General features: G+C 38.2%; 1 protein-coding gene across 3 annotated transcripts in view; it reads right to left on the bottom strand.

Moving 5' to 3' along the window:
- The window catches only part of CDKL5 (cyclin dependent kinase like 5), a 209363-nt gene that overhangs the window by 67101 nt on the left and 124122 nt on the right, over positions 1-18140 (bottom strand). For all 3 annotated transcript variants that reach the window (XM_075538596.1, XM_075538597.1, XM_075538598.1), the window contains exon 4: positions 5893-5938. In XM_075538596.1, the coding sequence (XP_075394711.1) occupies positions 5893-5938 (46 nt within the window). The remainder of the gene's footprint in view (positions 1-5892; positions 5939-18140) is intronic.

Genomic DNA, 18140 nt, shown 5'->3' with positions numbered 1-18140 from the left:
CCCACCCTCATGAACCCTGGATAATTTATAAATTATTGTTTTTTTCATATCTTGCACTGTCCGACGTCTCCCTTCGCCAATTTTTCTGTTGTCCGTCCCCCAGGGACAAGGTTATATGTAGATCCTTGTAATCGGTTCCCCCTTTCCACCCAACCCTCCCGGTATCGCCACTCTCACCACTGGTCCTGAATGGATCATCTGTCCTGGATTCCCTGTGGTTCCAGTTCCTCTCTGTAATAGGGTATATCATCTGGTCTAGCCAGACTTGCAAGGTAGAATAGGGATCATGAGAGTGGGGGAGGGCATTTAGGAACTAGAGGAAAGTTGTAAGTTTCATCACTGCTACATTCCACCCTGACTGGCTCCTCTCCTCCCTGCAACCCATCTGTAAGGGGATGTTCAATTGTTTTGTTCTGATGATGCCTGATACCTGATCCCTTTGACACCTCGGGATCGCACAGGCTGGTGTGCTTCTTCCATGTGGGCCTTGTTGCTTCTGAGCTAGATGGCCACTTGTTTATCTGCAAGCATTTAAGACCCCAGATGCTATCTCTTTTGACAGACAGGCAACATCAGCTTTCTTCACCACATTTGCTTATTCACCCGCTTTGTCTTCAGCGATTGTGTGGGGAAGGTGAGCATCACAGAATTCCAGTTTAATAGAAGAAAGTATTCTTGCATTGAAGGAGTACTTGAGTGGAGGCCCAATGTCCCCTGCTACCTTAATATTAAGTCTACACATATATGCACATAGATCTATTTTCACATCCTCATATATAAATATCTTTATATATGTACATGCCTTTATTTAGACCTCTATAAATGCCCTTTACCTCCTAGCTCTTTCCTCTATTTCCATTTACTTTCCTCTTTTCCCACTATCATGCTCAGCTTTCCTTAGGGTTTTAGTAATTCCTCTCGGATACATTACTCTTGATCACGCCCTACAAGGCCTCCTACACCCTCCTCACCACCGATTTGGATTACTTGTTGTTCCCTTTCCTCTTGGTTTGTTAACACTACTATCTTTCCCCCACTTCCCCCTCTCCCATGTTCCCTAGGAACTGTCGGTCCCATTGTTTTCTCCTCTAGAATGTTCATCCACACAATGAGATTAAACCATCCTTCAGGGAGTGAACTCCACATAAGCCTCACATAAAGCTTACAGAGTGGAGAGCTTCTATGAATCAGTGCATTTTCCTTCATATGCCATTAACTGTTGTCTAGGTTTCCAAATGTACTTGGCCTACTATTCTCTTTCAAGAAAAAAAAATATTCAGCACCTCTACTATCAATTAAAAGCTTGTCTTCTACAGCCTTTAATCCAGGATGAAGTATAGGCATTTGCTTTACAGGCCCCTAGATCATTCCCAACACATCCCCAAGGGGTGTTATCACTCCCTCAGGGAAACACTGGTATAGTTTTCTAATGTCAGGGTAAAAATTAGGATGAAATAAATTGGAGAAAATAAAATAAATTGGAGACACTAGGTTGTCAATTAAATATTTTCTAATAATTAAGAATATATCCATTACAGAAAAGAACTATAAAAAACAGCAGCAGCAGCAGTATATGAAATGCCAGTCTATATAAAATCAGAGATGTAACCTAAATATCATCCTGGATGTGGGTTTTTACACAGCACCCTTAGAGATTGAGTCCTTGCTACAACTGAGCCATCGGGACAAGGGGTGCCTCCCTTCACTTTATCATGTGCACATTCAAAGAAGGGCTGAAATGGGATTCAAAAGTCTTTCAAAATTACTTCTAGACCACAAGATCTCCTACAGTAAAAGCTAAACAGGTAGTATTTTTAATTGTTTCTAGTCTACTGCTATTTAGGCTAAAGACAGGAATTATGGGAAAGGTAGGAGAATTAATCTAAATGTGCAATTATACATGGCATTAAAATCATTTTTAACTAATTTAAAATAATCACTTGTGTCTTGGTGGTTTGTGGTCACTAATCTCTTCTCAGAAAATCCTGACCAAAAATAATGCAATGATGACTTTGTTGGTTAGATGTTTATTAGCAAATGTTTTTCTGTGGTACTTCACATGCAACAAACAAATTTAAAACAGTACTGTTAAGAATTCAAAATCTGAGGATCCACATTGAAGATGATGTGTAAAGAAGCAGGAATCATCATAGCAGAAAAAATAAAACTAAGGAAGTGTCCACAGATAAAAATGTTGTCAAACACTCCTCCCTTTTAGCATGAACGTTTAGCCCCACCCAGTAAGAATCATAGATAAAGGCACCGAGAAAAGTATATGACAGTTATATCAACTAACAACTCATGTATGAAAAAATGGAAAACAATTAAAATATCACAGATTCCAAAATAGAAAGGCTAGAAATAGGGAAAAAAATAATGAGAAAACTGATCAAGTCTTTGGTTTTTACATATACTTTTAAAGGTCAGTGGTTCAAAGCTACCAGCAGCTCCATAGGGGAAAGAAAGATAAGGACTCCTGCTTCTGTGAATATTTCCAGCCTTGTAAACCCTGTGGAGCAGTGCGAATCAGTCCAATAGGGCCCCTACGTCTCTGAACCAACTCCACAGCAGGGAGTTTGGTTTTAGTCATTGGTTTCATTGTGAAAATCATTCACTTACCTAGTCTACAATTTTACTGCAAAACGTGTCTCTCCACCCAAAAGATAACACTTGATTCTTTCTTCTAACAAATAGCACAGTTATTATTATAACCTAAATTTGTGTTAATTATAAAACTCATTTTAGTTTCAATATCTCCCAGTTTAGGTTCCAAGCTAATCTTCTATTTTGGTTTCCAGTTTAAACTATGACTTATTTTCATGAAACAATAAGGACCGCTGAAACTAACTAGTGACTTACATTATCATAATCTTTGGAAACTGCAAAATGTTATATAGACGCTCACAAAATATGCCTTGATACCATCAGAGAGAGTATTTAATTAGCTTGACAATGGGTCAGACTAAGTTCACTTTGTACTTTAGTTTAACAATGTTTTTATAGGATTATTTCATTATCTTCACAAAGATTTCTAAACACTGGATTTAGGAAAATTACTGCCTTATAGCAAGAGAATAATTTCACAGAGTATCTAATCAAAGGGGTTAATGAGAGTCACCATTTTCATGAAATTCTTTATTATAATCAGGCCAACTAGACTCTAAGATGAAAAACTGCCAAAGTTAAATGGTTTTTATGGGGTGCATTCTAACCTGTACTTTATTATCTAGGTACATGTCACACTCCAAATGGATTGTTCACCACAGCCATTCTCTTTCTTGGTATAAAACAAAAGACTACCTTGGCAGGAAATAAGGTAAAGACAGGGAAGAGAACACTAGACTTTCTAGAGAGAACTGAAAACAGTAGGGAACTGTATCTATCCCTTTAAACGCATGTTAAAACTGTGCAAGGAGCCCTGGGAATGCAAAAGTGCTCAGCTATTAACCAAGAGGTCAGTGGTTCAAACCCATTACAGAAGATGAAGCAGTCCGCTTCCATCAAAATTACAGCCTAGAAAACCCTTTAAACCAAGTCCCCTCTTCCTAAAGGGTTAGGATTGACTTGAAGACAGTAAGTTTGTTTTACTTTTTAACAAAGGGGTACATGACCAAAGTGGGTGATGATGTCCTGGCTTGTATTGGTTTGGCAGAAATGAGGGAAGAGATGAGGCTAGATCTGGTTAATGTTTTGTAGGTTAAATGGAGTAAGGGCAGATTATGTTTTCTATAATGTCTAAGCCATTCCTTTCCTCTCTAATGCCATAGCTAGAAACAATCTCTCTTCCCTCAAAATCAAAATACAATTCCTGGCTGCTTTCTCCTCTCTTCAATAATTAGTTATTTACAGGACTTCATTCTACTAATGAGCCTTAAAGCTTCTTGAAAAGTATCCACACCTGAGTTTTCATCATGGCTTCTACCTGACTCAGGGCTCAATGAATGTTAATTTAATGGGATTAATGGCCACCCTGAGGGTCTTAGAACCTGTTGATGTCCAATCAACTCTTATTCATGGCAACCCTGTAGACAGAGTAGACCTGACAGGGTTTCCTAGGCTATCGATCTTTACGAAGCAGACTGCCACTTTTTTTTTTCCCCCTCGGAGGGGCTGATGGAATTGAATCGATTTTTTGGTTAGCAGTGGAGTACTTAATCATTGTGCCACTATGGCTCCTTTCTGGGTTCATAAGGTAGGGTGAAACACATCACAGAAGTGAAGCTAAGAGTTGGTGTACAGCAACTTGAGAAGGTGATCCACATTTACACAATAGAAGGCAATGGTCCTTAGTTTTTTTTTAAAAAAGCTAACGCTTACGTGGCCTAGATTTGCACTGCTTAAAAAAATGATAGCAACGATTATTTTTGGTGGTAGCTGATCCTTCTCTTTCAAGATGAATGCTGATGCTTGCTGGCATGTAGTTCAGGATGAATGCACAGCCGGAAGTCCTTTACACATATGTGAAGGCTGTGCTTTGAGCTCCCATTGCAACCACCCTTTTGAGAAAAGCACCATTTTGTCTCTTGGTCACCTATGGTCAGTCCAAACTCATTGCTTAAAGAGCTCATTTCCAATGGTCTCAGATTGAGTTGGCCTGGGGCTACTGTTTCCTGTTAGATGACAGATAGAATATTTGAAGTCACTTCTTTTTTTAATACAAGCTTCAGGTATTTTTAAATTGCCTTCTCTGTAAAGACTGCTAAAGTTACCAGTTGATATACATGTGCTCCAGATAACCAGCACATCAAGGTTGAGCTGCGTCTAATGCTAATGGATCTACCCCAGGCCTATTTTATTTGTGATCCTTTTTAGCTATGTAATGTTTGCCAAGCCTCTGAGGTTAGGGTGATGCAATTGTTCACAAGTACACAGGATAGTGACTTCTAGTACTTTGTAAATGTGTGCTGATGAAGGTAGGCTGCAGCTGCTATTGTCATACTTTTAATCAGACAAGATTGATGCTAGGCTGGTGCCTTTTAACCCAAGAACACTGTTTATCCAATGGTAGGCTGTGATGCCTCATTCATGGTGAAAGCAATGTAATGGATCACAACAGGTATTTTTGGAAAACAAAATAGAAGAAAACTACAACGGAGAACCTCACATTAGTAAAATCAAGTTGTTTTGTACCACTTTCGCTTCAGTTACATACAAAACTTTGTGTGTATGGATACTGGGGTTAGGGCATAAAATAGATATCTGCTATGGGTCTCTAAAACAAGGTTGAAAACTGGTGCATACAGTTTCTCAGAGACAATGTGTGTCTTCATTATTAATTTTTCTGTTTAACTTTCTCTGGGTAATTCACAGTGTAGATATAACACCTAATGAATTACTGACATGTTTTATTTGAAACTTTCTTGTTCAGCATAGGGTAATACAAAGCCTTCAAGTACAGTACTTCTTGAAAAGCATTTATTCCCCATAAGAAGGTATTCAAAACATAAAACCATCCCCTCCATACTTTCCATCTACACATCACCTATCTTGATCAGAATATTTCTAATTTTGACTAGGAAGCACAGATCACAGCAGCCAATTTGAAACAATTCACACAGCATTTGGTACTTGTTTGACTCCACAGAAGCATTTGCTAATTTTAACAATGTTTAAAAACTGCTTAGATCACATGCTTAGAACAAGATCCAATGTTGATTGTACCTGAAAATACATGATGGATTTTCCCATATCTAATTCCACAAGATTCACATAGAAGAATGATATGTAAATCAAGGCATAATAATCAATATGTTATCTACTTGCCAAGACTGTGATTTAAAATTTTCAGGACTGGTAGGATATAACCATCTAGATTCTACCTTTTCTAGATTCTGTTGACAAATACTAAAATACAGGACAAATAAACACACACACACACACACACACACATACCTTCACTGTCCTTGAATTTCTTAATCGCCACAATTTCATGTGTTTCCTGCAGAAGAAAAGAGAAAGAAAGAGTTATTTTTCCAGTATTTTCCAGTATTTCTTGGCTCCAAAGTTCTATTTCATACCCAATGTACTCTGGAGAATACTGTCGGGGAAGGAAAGAGAGTGGGAGGCAAAGAGCAGAGGTGGTGATAAACCATGAGTTAATGCGATATGTCAATGTCTTGAAGTTAAGCAATAGTCTAGGATGACTGAGATACACCTTCATGCTGACATCTAAAACCCAGGGAGATATTTTTTATTAAATACTTTTATTGGGGGCTATTACATCTCTTATCACAAGCCATTCATTCATTGTGTTCAGCACATCTGCACATATGCTGCCATCATCATTTTCAAAGCATTCTCTTCCTACTTGAGCTCCTGATATCTGCTCCCCATTTCTTACCCCTCCCTCCCTCAGGAACCCTTGATAAGTTATACATTATTATTTTCATATGTTACATAATCCTCCTTCGCCCCTCACCCATTTTTCCATTGTTCATCCCCCTGGGAGGGGGTTCTAGGTTGATCCTTGTGATCAATTCTCCTTCTCTCCCCCCACAGGGAGGCATTTTGTTTGGGCTTCTACGACCAGATAAAAGACTCTACAATGGAGTTGCTGGGGGCAGAACACTTCTTTCAAGCTGCTTTTCTTCACTTCTCTTTCCTAATGAATGTATCCACTTGTTCTCCAGCTATTCTCTAATGACTGTGATTTCAAGCCTGTCTCACAAATATCCCCTCAACCAAATAACATTCACTACCTGCCCCCTTTCCCCATTCTCTCTCTTGAATTAACAGAAATAGTTTGTGAGCACAATCCTTTTTTCAACTAAAACAACCAATCTTCTTAATCATTTGCTTTTTGGCTAAAGAGATGAAAATAAGAGCTGCCAAGGAAATGAAATGGCTAATAACTAAGTACCGTATATACTCGAATATAAGCCAAACCGAGTATAAGCTGAGGTACCTAATTATTACCTGGGAAACCAGAAAAACTGATTGACTCGAGTATAAGCCTAGGGTGGGAAATGCAGGATGTGAATGAACACAGAGACCAGAGGGGAGAGATGGAGCGCCGCCACAGACACATCCTTACCAGTTCAGCTGCCGGAATAAGTGAATCACTACAGGTGCTTCTGCGAATTGGAGCCATCTGTGTCATAAGATGGCTCTGATTGGATAGATGTGAGTAAACAATCATTCAAAGCCCTGCAGTGTCAGTGGGGCTTTGAATGAACAGCAAAGGAATGGCAATCACCGTGAGATGTTACACCTCGCTAAGGTACCACTGACCCGTGTATAAGCCAAACCCCAGTTTTTCAGCACATGTTTTGTGCTGAAAAACTTGGCTTATACACAAGTATATATGGTACCTCTACCATTAATCTAAAGAAACTCAGGTATGGCCTACATATAAAAGGAATAAAAACTTTGGGTAAACTAATATAAATTCTCCAAAGCCAACACGTTTCAGGCCTGTTCTTTTGGTCTTTAAGCAGGGACAGTATCAAATGTGTAGGAGTAAATCTTTTAATAAAACATTCCCCCTACAACAAATAACTGGCAATATCCAACGGGGTATAAATCTTGAATTATTAAACAATGTAGTCTTTCCTCCTTTGTCCCTTTCAAGAGCAAAAAGTATCATGAACACAATGAGAATAACAAAATATCATTATAATCATTATGCTGAAGAATAAACTCTGAGTCTTAACCACATCTGTACATCATCCCCTTTATGTTTCTCACTAGTTGTTAGTAATAGGAAGAAGATACCAGCTTCCATACCCATGTTATAAGGAGAAATTTTAATCTGATAATTCTATGGCAACTGAGAAAGACAATTTTCAAAGGTACTACATTTTTGTTTTTAATGAAGCAATAGATAAAATTTTGGGATAGAGACAAGATCAATACCGGTTCATCAATTATAATAAATATCTCATAAGAATTCAAGATATTAATAGGAGAAACTATATGTGTAGGCAAGAACTCTATACTTTTTGCACAATTTTTTCTGTAAAACACAAGGGAATAAAGACAACAAAAGAAAATCATCAAACTACACATAGATGTGTGTGTATGTGCCCGCTGAACAAATATTGTCTGGAAATCAATGAAATTAGAACAATTTTATTCTACCAACCTTATTTTCCTAATATCTTCTACTACAAACCTTTAGGTTGGATTTTCCACAATAATTTTATATATTTTATTCACTATTGAATCATCAATGTTGGGAACAACAGGTTTTCAAATTGATATTTAATAAATGAATGCTTCTTCTATTCAGTGTATAATAGGAAAATAATAATTTATAATTTATCAAGGGGTCAAGAGGGGGTGAGGGAGAAGGTAGGGAAAAAAGAGGAGCTGATACCAAGGGCTCAAATAGAAAATAGATGTTTATAAAATAATAATGGCAACATATGTACAAACATGCTTGATACAACTGATATATGAATTACTGTAGGAGCTGTAAGAGCCCCCAATAAAATGATTTAAAGGTTAAAATAAAATAAATGAAACTTTCAAAAGAATGGTTCAAAATTGCTGTCGATTTTGTTCTTTACTGCTTTGTTTTAAGTTTCTTTACATTCTGTCCTTATCTCAGCAGACTTTTTTAAGGGATGGGCCATATTTAAGTTTACTCTCTGTCAAGAGGACATATCCTCTTGGCCTTCCTTCAGAGATCAGGTAAATCCTTAACTGCATCTGCTTGTTGCAAAAAAATCATTTTGAGAACTTGGTGTTGCTTCAAAATCTTCAAAGGAACACCTTTTTACCTACCATGTCTTTTCATAGGGTTTCCCCTCCTCTTTTTTTAACTCATTACTAGGATGGAAAGAGATCTACTAAGCCTAGCATCAAAAAGGGTAGTTTGCTGCCTCAACTACCTAAACGTCAAAGACAAATTGATGTGTCAAAGTTGAAGTTAAAAACCTTCATCCATAGCAAACTTTTTTATTGGGGATGGCCAGTGTACAGTTGGATCTCTTGGGCTGGGTTCTCTGTCACAGGCTACTTGCTGTTGACTACAGTGCACACCAGAACACTTTCTGCTCCATTATTCTGTTTGCCACACATTTCCATGGGTGTCTAAGAATCCTGAAACATAACACATTTTTCCAATTCCTAGTTGCTACTGGTTGGTTTTAAAATCAGGAAAGGTGTGAAACTGATTTGTATCCTTTCACCATATTTATTCAAATTTTATGCTGAGAAATTTTCATCAGAGAAGCTGGCTTATATGTAGAAAAATATGACATCATGATTGGAAGAAGGCAATAATTAACAACCTGAGATATACAGATGAAATAAATTTGCTTGCTAATAGTGAGGAGGACTTGAAGCACTTGCTGATCAAGATCAAGGGTTTCAGTCTTCGATATGAATTACAACTCAATATGAAGAAGACCAAAATTCTCACAACTGGACCAATGATAATTGAAGAAAAGATTAAAGTTATCAAGGACTTTATCTTGCTTGGATCTACAATCAATGCTCATGGAAGCAACAATCAAGAGATCAAAAGATGTATTGCATCAGATAAACCTACTGCTTAAGACCTCTTTAGGGAGGTGAAAAGCAAAGATGTTGCTTGAGGACTAAGATGATCATGAGCCAAGCCATAGTATGCTCCAACGCCTCTTATACATTGAAAAGTTGGACATTAAATAAGAGAATTGATGTATTTGAATTGTGCTGCTAGAGAAGAATATTAAAAGAACCATGGATTGCTAAATGGACAAATGAATTTGTATTGGAAGAAGTACAGCAAGAGTGCTCCTTAGAGGCAAGGATGACGAGACTTTGTTCTACATACTTTGCACATGTTGTCATGAGAAACTAGTTCCTGGAGAAGGGCATAATGTTTGGTAAAGTAGAGGGGCAGTGAAGGAGAGGAAGCCCTCCAGGAGATGGATTTACATACGAGGGGGCACCCTCCCCCAAACAGGAATTGTGTTGGGCAGAGTGGAACTTCCATAGTAAGTATTTTTCCCTGCCAGGTGAGCACCAAGCAACTCCTCTGAGTTAGTGCACCCGTGGCATCACCTGGGAAGGTTCTCTCTGGTCACAGAGAATTTTTTTACATGAAAGCAATTTCACTCAAACATCGGGGGGCGGGGGGGGTTGTGTGTGTGATGGTCAATTTACAAAACAGCTTGTGGTTGTGAAATTTTGTTTTCTGCTTCAGAAAAATGCTACAGAAACCATTGTAATGTTGAACACAGCTTAAAAAGACTGCGATATGGGAAACACCTCAAGTGTACAAGTGATTTTCTCATTTCAAAAAGGTGAAATATCCATTAATGAGTAACCTCATTCTGGATACCCGTCAACTTCCCGAATGGATGAAAATGTCAACTCATAGTACATTCGGAGTTCACCCCACCATGTCAGACTGATAATCAACCTTTCTCTGTAGGGGTTCTGAAAAGATTGTGTAACAGTGTGTGACCAAAAAAAAAAGGCCTGATTTGTGGCAAACGGGGGACTTGTGTTGCCACCAGGACAATACACCTGCTCACATAGCCATCTCAGTGCGCCAGTTTTAGGCCAAAAAAAAAAGCATGCCTCTCTTCTGTCACATACCTTACTCACCTGACCTCACTCCATTCAACTTTTTGTTTCTGCAAATGAAGAGGGACATAAAAGGACAGCAGTTTGATGATGGAGAAGAGGTGAAGAAAAAAATGAGAGAGGTCAGTCATCCAAACAGATGAATTTTAAAAATGTTTCCAAGAATGGAATTTCAGATTTGACAAATATGTTAAGCATAATAGAAAGTACTTTGCAGGTGATAAGATGTTCTGTAAAATAATCTAAATACATAGCTTTGAAAACAACGTTTCTATTTTGCGAGGGTACCCCCTCATACAGCATGGCTGCAACAATGGGCTCAGGCATAAGCACAATTGTGAGGATGGCACAAGACCAGGAAGTATTTTGTTCTGCTGTGTATAAGGTTGCAATGAATTGAAACCAATGCAATGTCACCTAACAATAACAACAACTTGGGGAGTTTTAGCCTCTGGAAAGATGTGAAAACACACAGGCTAGTGAAGACAAAGAGAACTCTAGCTTCTGTTGGGCTAGAGGATAGTTACCACAGTGAATTAACTGCCTGTTATTCAGTACCTGCAGTGATCATCCAATTCTTCCCTACTCCCTTTGAGCTATTGTGACCTATTCTGGTCCAGAAAGTCGAATAAATAGTATGAAGTTCAAGACTCTGCTTGTTAATCCATTCCTATTAATGAGACAATTCTCCCTGAACTCGGCCAACAATCTTTATTGTCTAGTTTCTTAATTTACAGAACTATTTTTGTTCTTGATTTTAAATGTCTTATGGGCATTTAATGTAGAGGTAGGAGGTTCTACATCAAGCTTTCTGATATTATGTCACCCTGAGATTTTGTGCATAATAGGAGTGTCGACAAAGAATAAAAATATATGAAAAATAACTTTGAAGACTCTGATTTAAGTTTAATTTATTCACAAATACTTTCCAGTGCCCCCACAACGTCTGTGACAGAATGTCACCAGCTGCAGTTAGCAAGATAGGCATAATTTGCTACTTGTTTCTATGTCATACTTTGCTTAAGCAGTGAGGTAGTTAAAAGACTACTAGATTTTAAAACAAAAGAGAAATAATAAATAAACCCATCGATTATAATCCTGTAATGCCATCCCTCACCCTTAATTTTACCTCAAAATTAGAATTAAACTGTTTTGGAGAGCCAGAAAAAAGGGGAATTTATAAATGAGGTTCCTGAATTGCATTGCTATCTCTATGAGTGAACAAGCTATATCAAAGCATTTATTAACATTTCCCAGAATAAATTTCCTTAGCTGAGAAAAAAAACATGAGAAAAATAAAATGTTATGAGTAGTAGCAAGTATAAAAATATTCGGAGGGTCTATATTTCTTTTAATATTCTTAAGATTTCCACCCCATAAAATTGTTCTGTCTCAATCACTGGATAACTAGACTGGACACAGAGACATGTAAACATGAGCTCATTTCTGTAATTGATTGCTTAACCCCTCCCCCAAGTCATTACCTTATTCCCAATATAAATCATCCCTTAAGATTTTTGTAAAGCAACTAGTTGGTATTAACTCCTAGAGTTAATTAAGTTATTTTAAAATATAGTTACATAACTTGATTTAATTATGTTCTGAGACAGTGTGAATTATTTAAGCTGACCATACAAGCTGTACGAGTTATTGCTTATGAAGTTCTGCTCCAGAATTTAAAATGCCCAACAACATTACAGAACTGAAAAAATATTAATTTTACTCTATTCTACTCTTTATGGATTTGAAGTCCCTAGGTGCTACAAGCAAGTAACATGCTTGGCTATCAATGGAAAGGCTGGAGGTCAGAAGAAAGCCTTGATTGACTTCAGAAGAATCACCCACTGAGAAACTATGGAGGCCAGTTACACTCTGATACATGTGGGGTCGCTATGAGTTGGAGTCAACTTGATAGTAATGGAAAATTTCTGGATTAAATCATTCCACAGGTAATACTTTACACTTCATTTATAATTACTCTCAGAGGAAGTCATTCCATGGAGAAATTATTACTTCACCCAAATACCAGAGACTACAATTGGACAACAAAGTATTTTCTTTTCTTTTTTTAATCGTTTTATTAGGGGCTCATTCAACTCTTATCACAATCCATACATACATAAACTGTGTGAAGTACATCTGTACATTCATTGCCCTCATCATTCTCAAAACATTTGCTCTACACTTAAGCCCTTGGCATCAGGTCCTTTTTCCCCTCCCTCCTCGCTACCCCCTCCCTCATGAACACTTGATAATTTATAAATTATTATTTTGTCATATCTTGCCCTGTCCACATCTCCCTTCACCCACTTTTCTGTTGTCTGTCCCCCAGGGAGAAGGTCACATGTAGATCCTTGTAATCAGCCCCCCCCCCCACTACCCTACCCACACTTCACCCTCCCAGTAACGCCATTCTCACCACTGGTCCTGAAGGGATCATCGTCCTGGATTGCATGTGTTTCCAGTTCTAATCTGCACCAGTGTACATCCTCTGGTATAGCCAGAGTTGCAAGGTAGAATTGGGATCATGATAGTGAGCCTTCTTTCTGTAAGGGGATGTCCAGTGGCCTACAAATGGACTTTGAGTCTCCACTCCGCATTCCCCCACTCATTGACTATGATATTTTTGTTCTGATGATGCCTGATGCCTGATACCTGATCCCTTTTACACCTCGTGATCACACAGGCTGGTGTGCTTCTTCCATGTGAGCTTTGTTGCTTCTGAGCTAGATGGCCTCTTGTTTACCTTCAAGCCTTTAAGACCCCACATGCTATATCTTTTGATAGCCGGGCACCATCACATTTGCTTATTCACCCGCTTTGTCTTCAGCAGTTGTGTTGGGAAGGTGAGCATCATAGAATGCCAATTTAATAGAAGAAAGTATTCTTGCATTGAGGGAGTACTTGAGTGGAGGCCCAATGTCCTTCTGCTACCTTAATACTAAACACATGGATCTACCTCCCCATCCACACATATAAACCTATTTGCATATGTACATGTCTTTATCTAGACCTCTATAAATGCCCTTTGCCTTCCAGCTCTTTCCTCTATTTCCTTTGACTTTCCTCCTGTCCCACTATCATGCTCAGTCCCCACCAGGGTTTCAGCAATTCCTCTTGGTTACATTACCCTTGATCATGCCCTACCAGGCCTATTTCACGGTTATCTATCTATCTTCCCCCCTCCCCCTCTTCTCTCCTTCTCTAAAACACACACACACACACACACACACACACACAGAGGCTGGGTTATGATGTCAGAAGGAAAAAACACTACAAATGGAAAATTGACTTGAATGTGTGTACTAGATTAAAACTTTGGGGACTTTCATTTGTTTAATGGGGTATAACTCAAAATGAGAAGAAATAGCTGCAAACATCCATTAATAGTTGGAACACAATGTACCAAGTATGAATCTAGAAAAATTTGAAGTCACCAAAAATGAAATGGAATAGGTAAAGATCAATATCCTATGCATTAGTGAGCTGAAATAGAAAAGTATTGGCCATTCTGAATGATACAGTTATATGGTTTACTATGCAAGCCATGACAAATTCAAGAGGAATGGTGTATTCATTGTCAAAAAGAACATTTCAAGATCTATCATGAAGTATAATGCTCTCTGCGATAGGATAATATTATTCAAATTTACCTATCCACTACTAAAGCTAGTGATGAAGAAACTGAAGAATTCTATCAACTTTTTCAGCTTGAAATTGAAGACATGCAATAAAAATGCATCAACGATTGTTGGTGATTTGGACTTTGCAAGCTGGAAACAAAGAGGAAGGATCAGCAGCTGGGAAATCTGGCTGCAGTAACAGATATGAAGCTGAAGAAAAATCACAAGATATAATTTTGGAAATATCTTTGTTCAACAATATAAACTGCAACTATACATAACACACTATGGGTAACATTGCTAAGGATGGGAAATCCAGAACACTTCATTGTGCTCATACAGAACCTGTACATAGACTAAGAAACAGTCACTTCAACAGAACAAGGGAATACACCAAGGTTAAAATCAGGAAAGGTGTGCATCAGGGATATAGTCTTTCACCATATTTATTCAATCTATATGCTAAGCAAATTATTTGAGAAGGTAGATGATAGTAAAAGGAACATGACATCAAGATTGGAAGATGGGCTTATTTAAAACTTTGATATATAGATGACACAACCTTGATTGATGAAAGTAGGGTTTGAAGCACTTGCTCATGAAAATGAAAGACTTCAGCCTTCATTATGAATTGTTACTCAGTGTAGAGAAATCAAGAATTCTTATAAACGGGGCAGTAAGAAATATCATGACAAAGAGAAAAGATTGAAGTTTCTAAGGATTACATTTTATTTGGATCCACAATCAACACTCAAGGAAGCAACAATCAAGAAAGCAAAGGGCATATTGCATTTGACAAACCTGATGCACAAGACCTCTTTAACGTGTTGAAGAATAAGGATGACACTTTGGGGACTATTATAGGTCTGACTCAAGCCGTGGTGTTTTCAATTGCCTCAATGCATGTGTAAATCTTGACAATGAATAAGGAAGACTGGAGAATAATGAATGCATTAGAATTACAAGTTGGCGAAGAATATTGAAAGTATCATGGACTGCCAGAAGAACAAATAAATCTGTCTTGAAAAGAAGCACAGTGAGAATGCTCCTTAAAAGCAAGGATAGTGAGACTAAATCTCAAATAGTTTGGACATATTGTTAGGAGAAAACAATCCCCTGGCAAGGGGTACAATGCTTGGAAAAATAGAGGGTTCATGAGCATGAGGAAGACCTTCAAGGAGATGGGTTTCAACAGTGGCTGCAACAATGGGCTCAAAAATAATGAGTGTGAGGATGGTGCAGAACCAGGAACTGTTTTGTTCTACTGTAGATAGGGTCACTGTGAGTTGGAATAGACTCGATGGCACCTAATGATAACAATTGCTAGTGCATCAGAATGAACTGAAGGGACATTGGCCGACAAAGTCAAAGATGTAACCATGATGAACCAGGGCATAAGAATTACACACTTTTAATGAGTAGGTTATATTACATGTAAGACTGGTATTTTTGTATGCAAATGATACCTTAATGATGTTGCTTTAAAATGAATCATTTTCAGTAAATTCATCTCATACTTATAGATTAATATAAATTTTCCATCCTATGTTAATATTTGGATTAGGCAATAAAATGTTCAAAAAGCAAAATGTAGTTATCAGGAATAAAAATTAAATATTTAAGAAATATTTGTCCTATGTCCTGGGGAAACCCTTCAATAAAAAGTGAACAGGTGAACTTCCAAAATAATCTTGCCCCATATTTAAAGATCATTCATAAATTACATATAGATTCCTTCAAACAACCCCATTTCCACCAAATCATGACTATGTTAGGCCAGGGAAAGAGCGACCAAGTCAAAGAAGAGAAAGCTGGTTACAGTGCCACATTGCCTTTCAGTTTAGTAGGTGTGACCAACCTGCCTATATTGTAGTTATTGTAAGGCTGTGATATTTTATTTCATTGGACCTTATTTCATAACAATGAGGAAATAAAAATTCCACTTCCGGTGATAAAGTGCTTGAGAAAAAGATTGATTAGGCATCCCAAATGTAGGCCATCTCCAAGCTCAATCAGGCACTCATTGGACTTAAGCTATGATCAACTGTGAAAGAAAAGTACAAAATTTACATTTAAATGCTCTAGATGTATCTGTAAAGACTATCTTGCTGTGGCAGGAATAGTAATTTATAGTACATCAAATCTGAGATGCCACAAAAATGCAGCTTTTCAAGCCTGCACCTTGACTTTAGCTGGCATTCATTGGTAGTAATGAATGGTTTACAGCCTGTTTCAGGTTTTCAGATTTTCCCCCTGCTTCTACCAAGATGGGAGCCCTGGTAGCACCGTGATGAAGTGCTCAGCTGCCAATCAAAAATGTCAACAGTGCAAACCCACCAGCTACTCCACTGGAGAAAAGACCTGGAGATCTGCTCCCATAAAGACTGCACCCTTGGGATCCCTATAGGGAAGTTCTAATCTGTCCTATAAGGTCACTGCATGTTGGAATCACATCTAGGGCATCAAGAGTCTATCAAGATGGCATGTGAGTGTTCAGATGTGGGTGGTGCGGTTATGTCCCTTCATTGTGGTAAGGAAGGATCTCTGTAATAAATACACAGGTTCTTGTGCTATACCCTGGGGCTCTCTGGTCTCTGAGATACGATGTATTCTGGGTCTGAATCTCAGTCCTAGCCTTTGTTGCTGATGGATCTTTTAGGGGCTATGAACTCAGGGATTCTATGATTGTCTAGACTAGGGCTTATTCCTGACTGTTTACCCCCTCAGGTATAATTGGTGCTAAAAAAAACATCTTGATTCGAGTCTCATTTATACCTGCAAACCAGTTGCTAATTTGTTAGTGTCAACGTGCCCCTTGCCAGCCCATTTTTACCAATAGGCTCACTGGCCTTCCACTCATCCATCAGGGGTGTGTGATAACGCTGGCATGCCTTAGGAGCCACTCACAAACTGAAGGAGCTCAGGAATCCACTCTCTACCTAGCCACACTGTGTAACATTTCTACTCTACCCTCCCTGCTTTCATCGCGATGGGACAACCCTGCCAAGAAGTTGCTCCTTTGTATGCCAAGAGGGGAATGAGGCATACAATTCTTTTGCTTTTGCCTTTATCCTCAACCTACCATCTCCATTAACCAGCCAGTATTGCAATTCCTCTGGTGGGGTGGGAGGTAAGAGAGATTAAGACTTATACACCCGACCACTTGCCTGTCCTAACTCTGCCTTTTCCTCTCATATCCCTTTGTCATCTGACAAGGCGGTCTTCCTACTTTGAGCCTTAAAAGTACGTTCCTTACAAAGTGCATTCATCTTCCTATCTTTCCAGGGGGGAGGGGGGGAGAGGGAGAGAGAGAGAGAGAGAGAGAGAGAGAGAGAGAGAGAGAGAGAGAGAGAGAGAGAGAGAGTCTTAATAAAAGAGATACTAGTAGGTATTTAAAAACTATTATCCCCATTGAAAATTAAGATTCAGTTACAAGGGTATAAGGAAAAGCAAAGATATCACATTTTAGATATGGACTGATGACCAATAGAAAAACACAGGAAGAGAAAAATTGAACTAGTGATAAAAGTACAGCTAGCCACACATTCTGTCTTTGAAGTCAGGAGTGGCTGTGCCTAACTTTCTCGTGACCAAAATTTTTTCACCCAGTAAGTCAGCACACTTCACTTTTTCAGACATTTGTGGCTAAATATAATGCATAGCTAGTGTACAGAAAGTATAGATATTTGAGAAACAGATTGCTCACTGCTTTCTGGGGATTCTAACAGAAACAAGACCCTTGAGTATGCGCTTACACATTCTGTTGAAATTAGATGCAGTTCATTGACAATTCTTATAAATTAATACTTAAGAATACCTGATTCTATTTTGTTTTTACTCATCCATAAGCTAATAAATGCCCATTTATAAAATTTTCAATTATTTATTTGGGGGACACTAGCCAAATTTTCCTTTGAAATAAGAAAATGACAATACTGGGATCCAGTACACAAGCATTATGGATTAATCAATAGGCCAAGGATTAATTCTGCCCTT

This window comes from Tenrec ecaudatus, chromosome X, assembly GCF_050624435.1.
Source record: "Tenrec ecaudatus isolate mTenEca1 chromosome X, mTenEca1.hap1, whole genome shotgun sequence".
Taxonomy (NCBI): Eukaryota; Metazoa; Chordata; class Mammalia; order Afrosoricida; family Tenrecidae; genus Tenrec; species Tenrec ecaudatus.
This window is presented reverse-complemented; position numbering and strand designations above follow the sequence as displayed.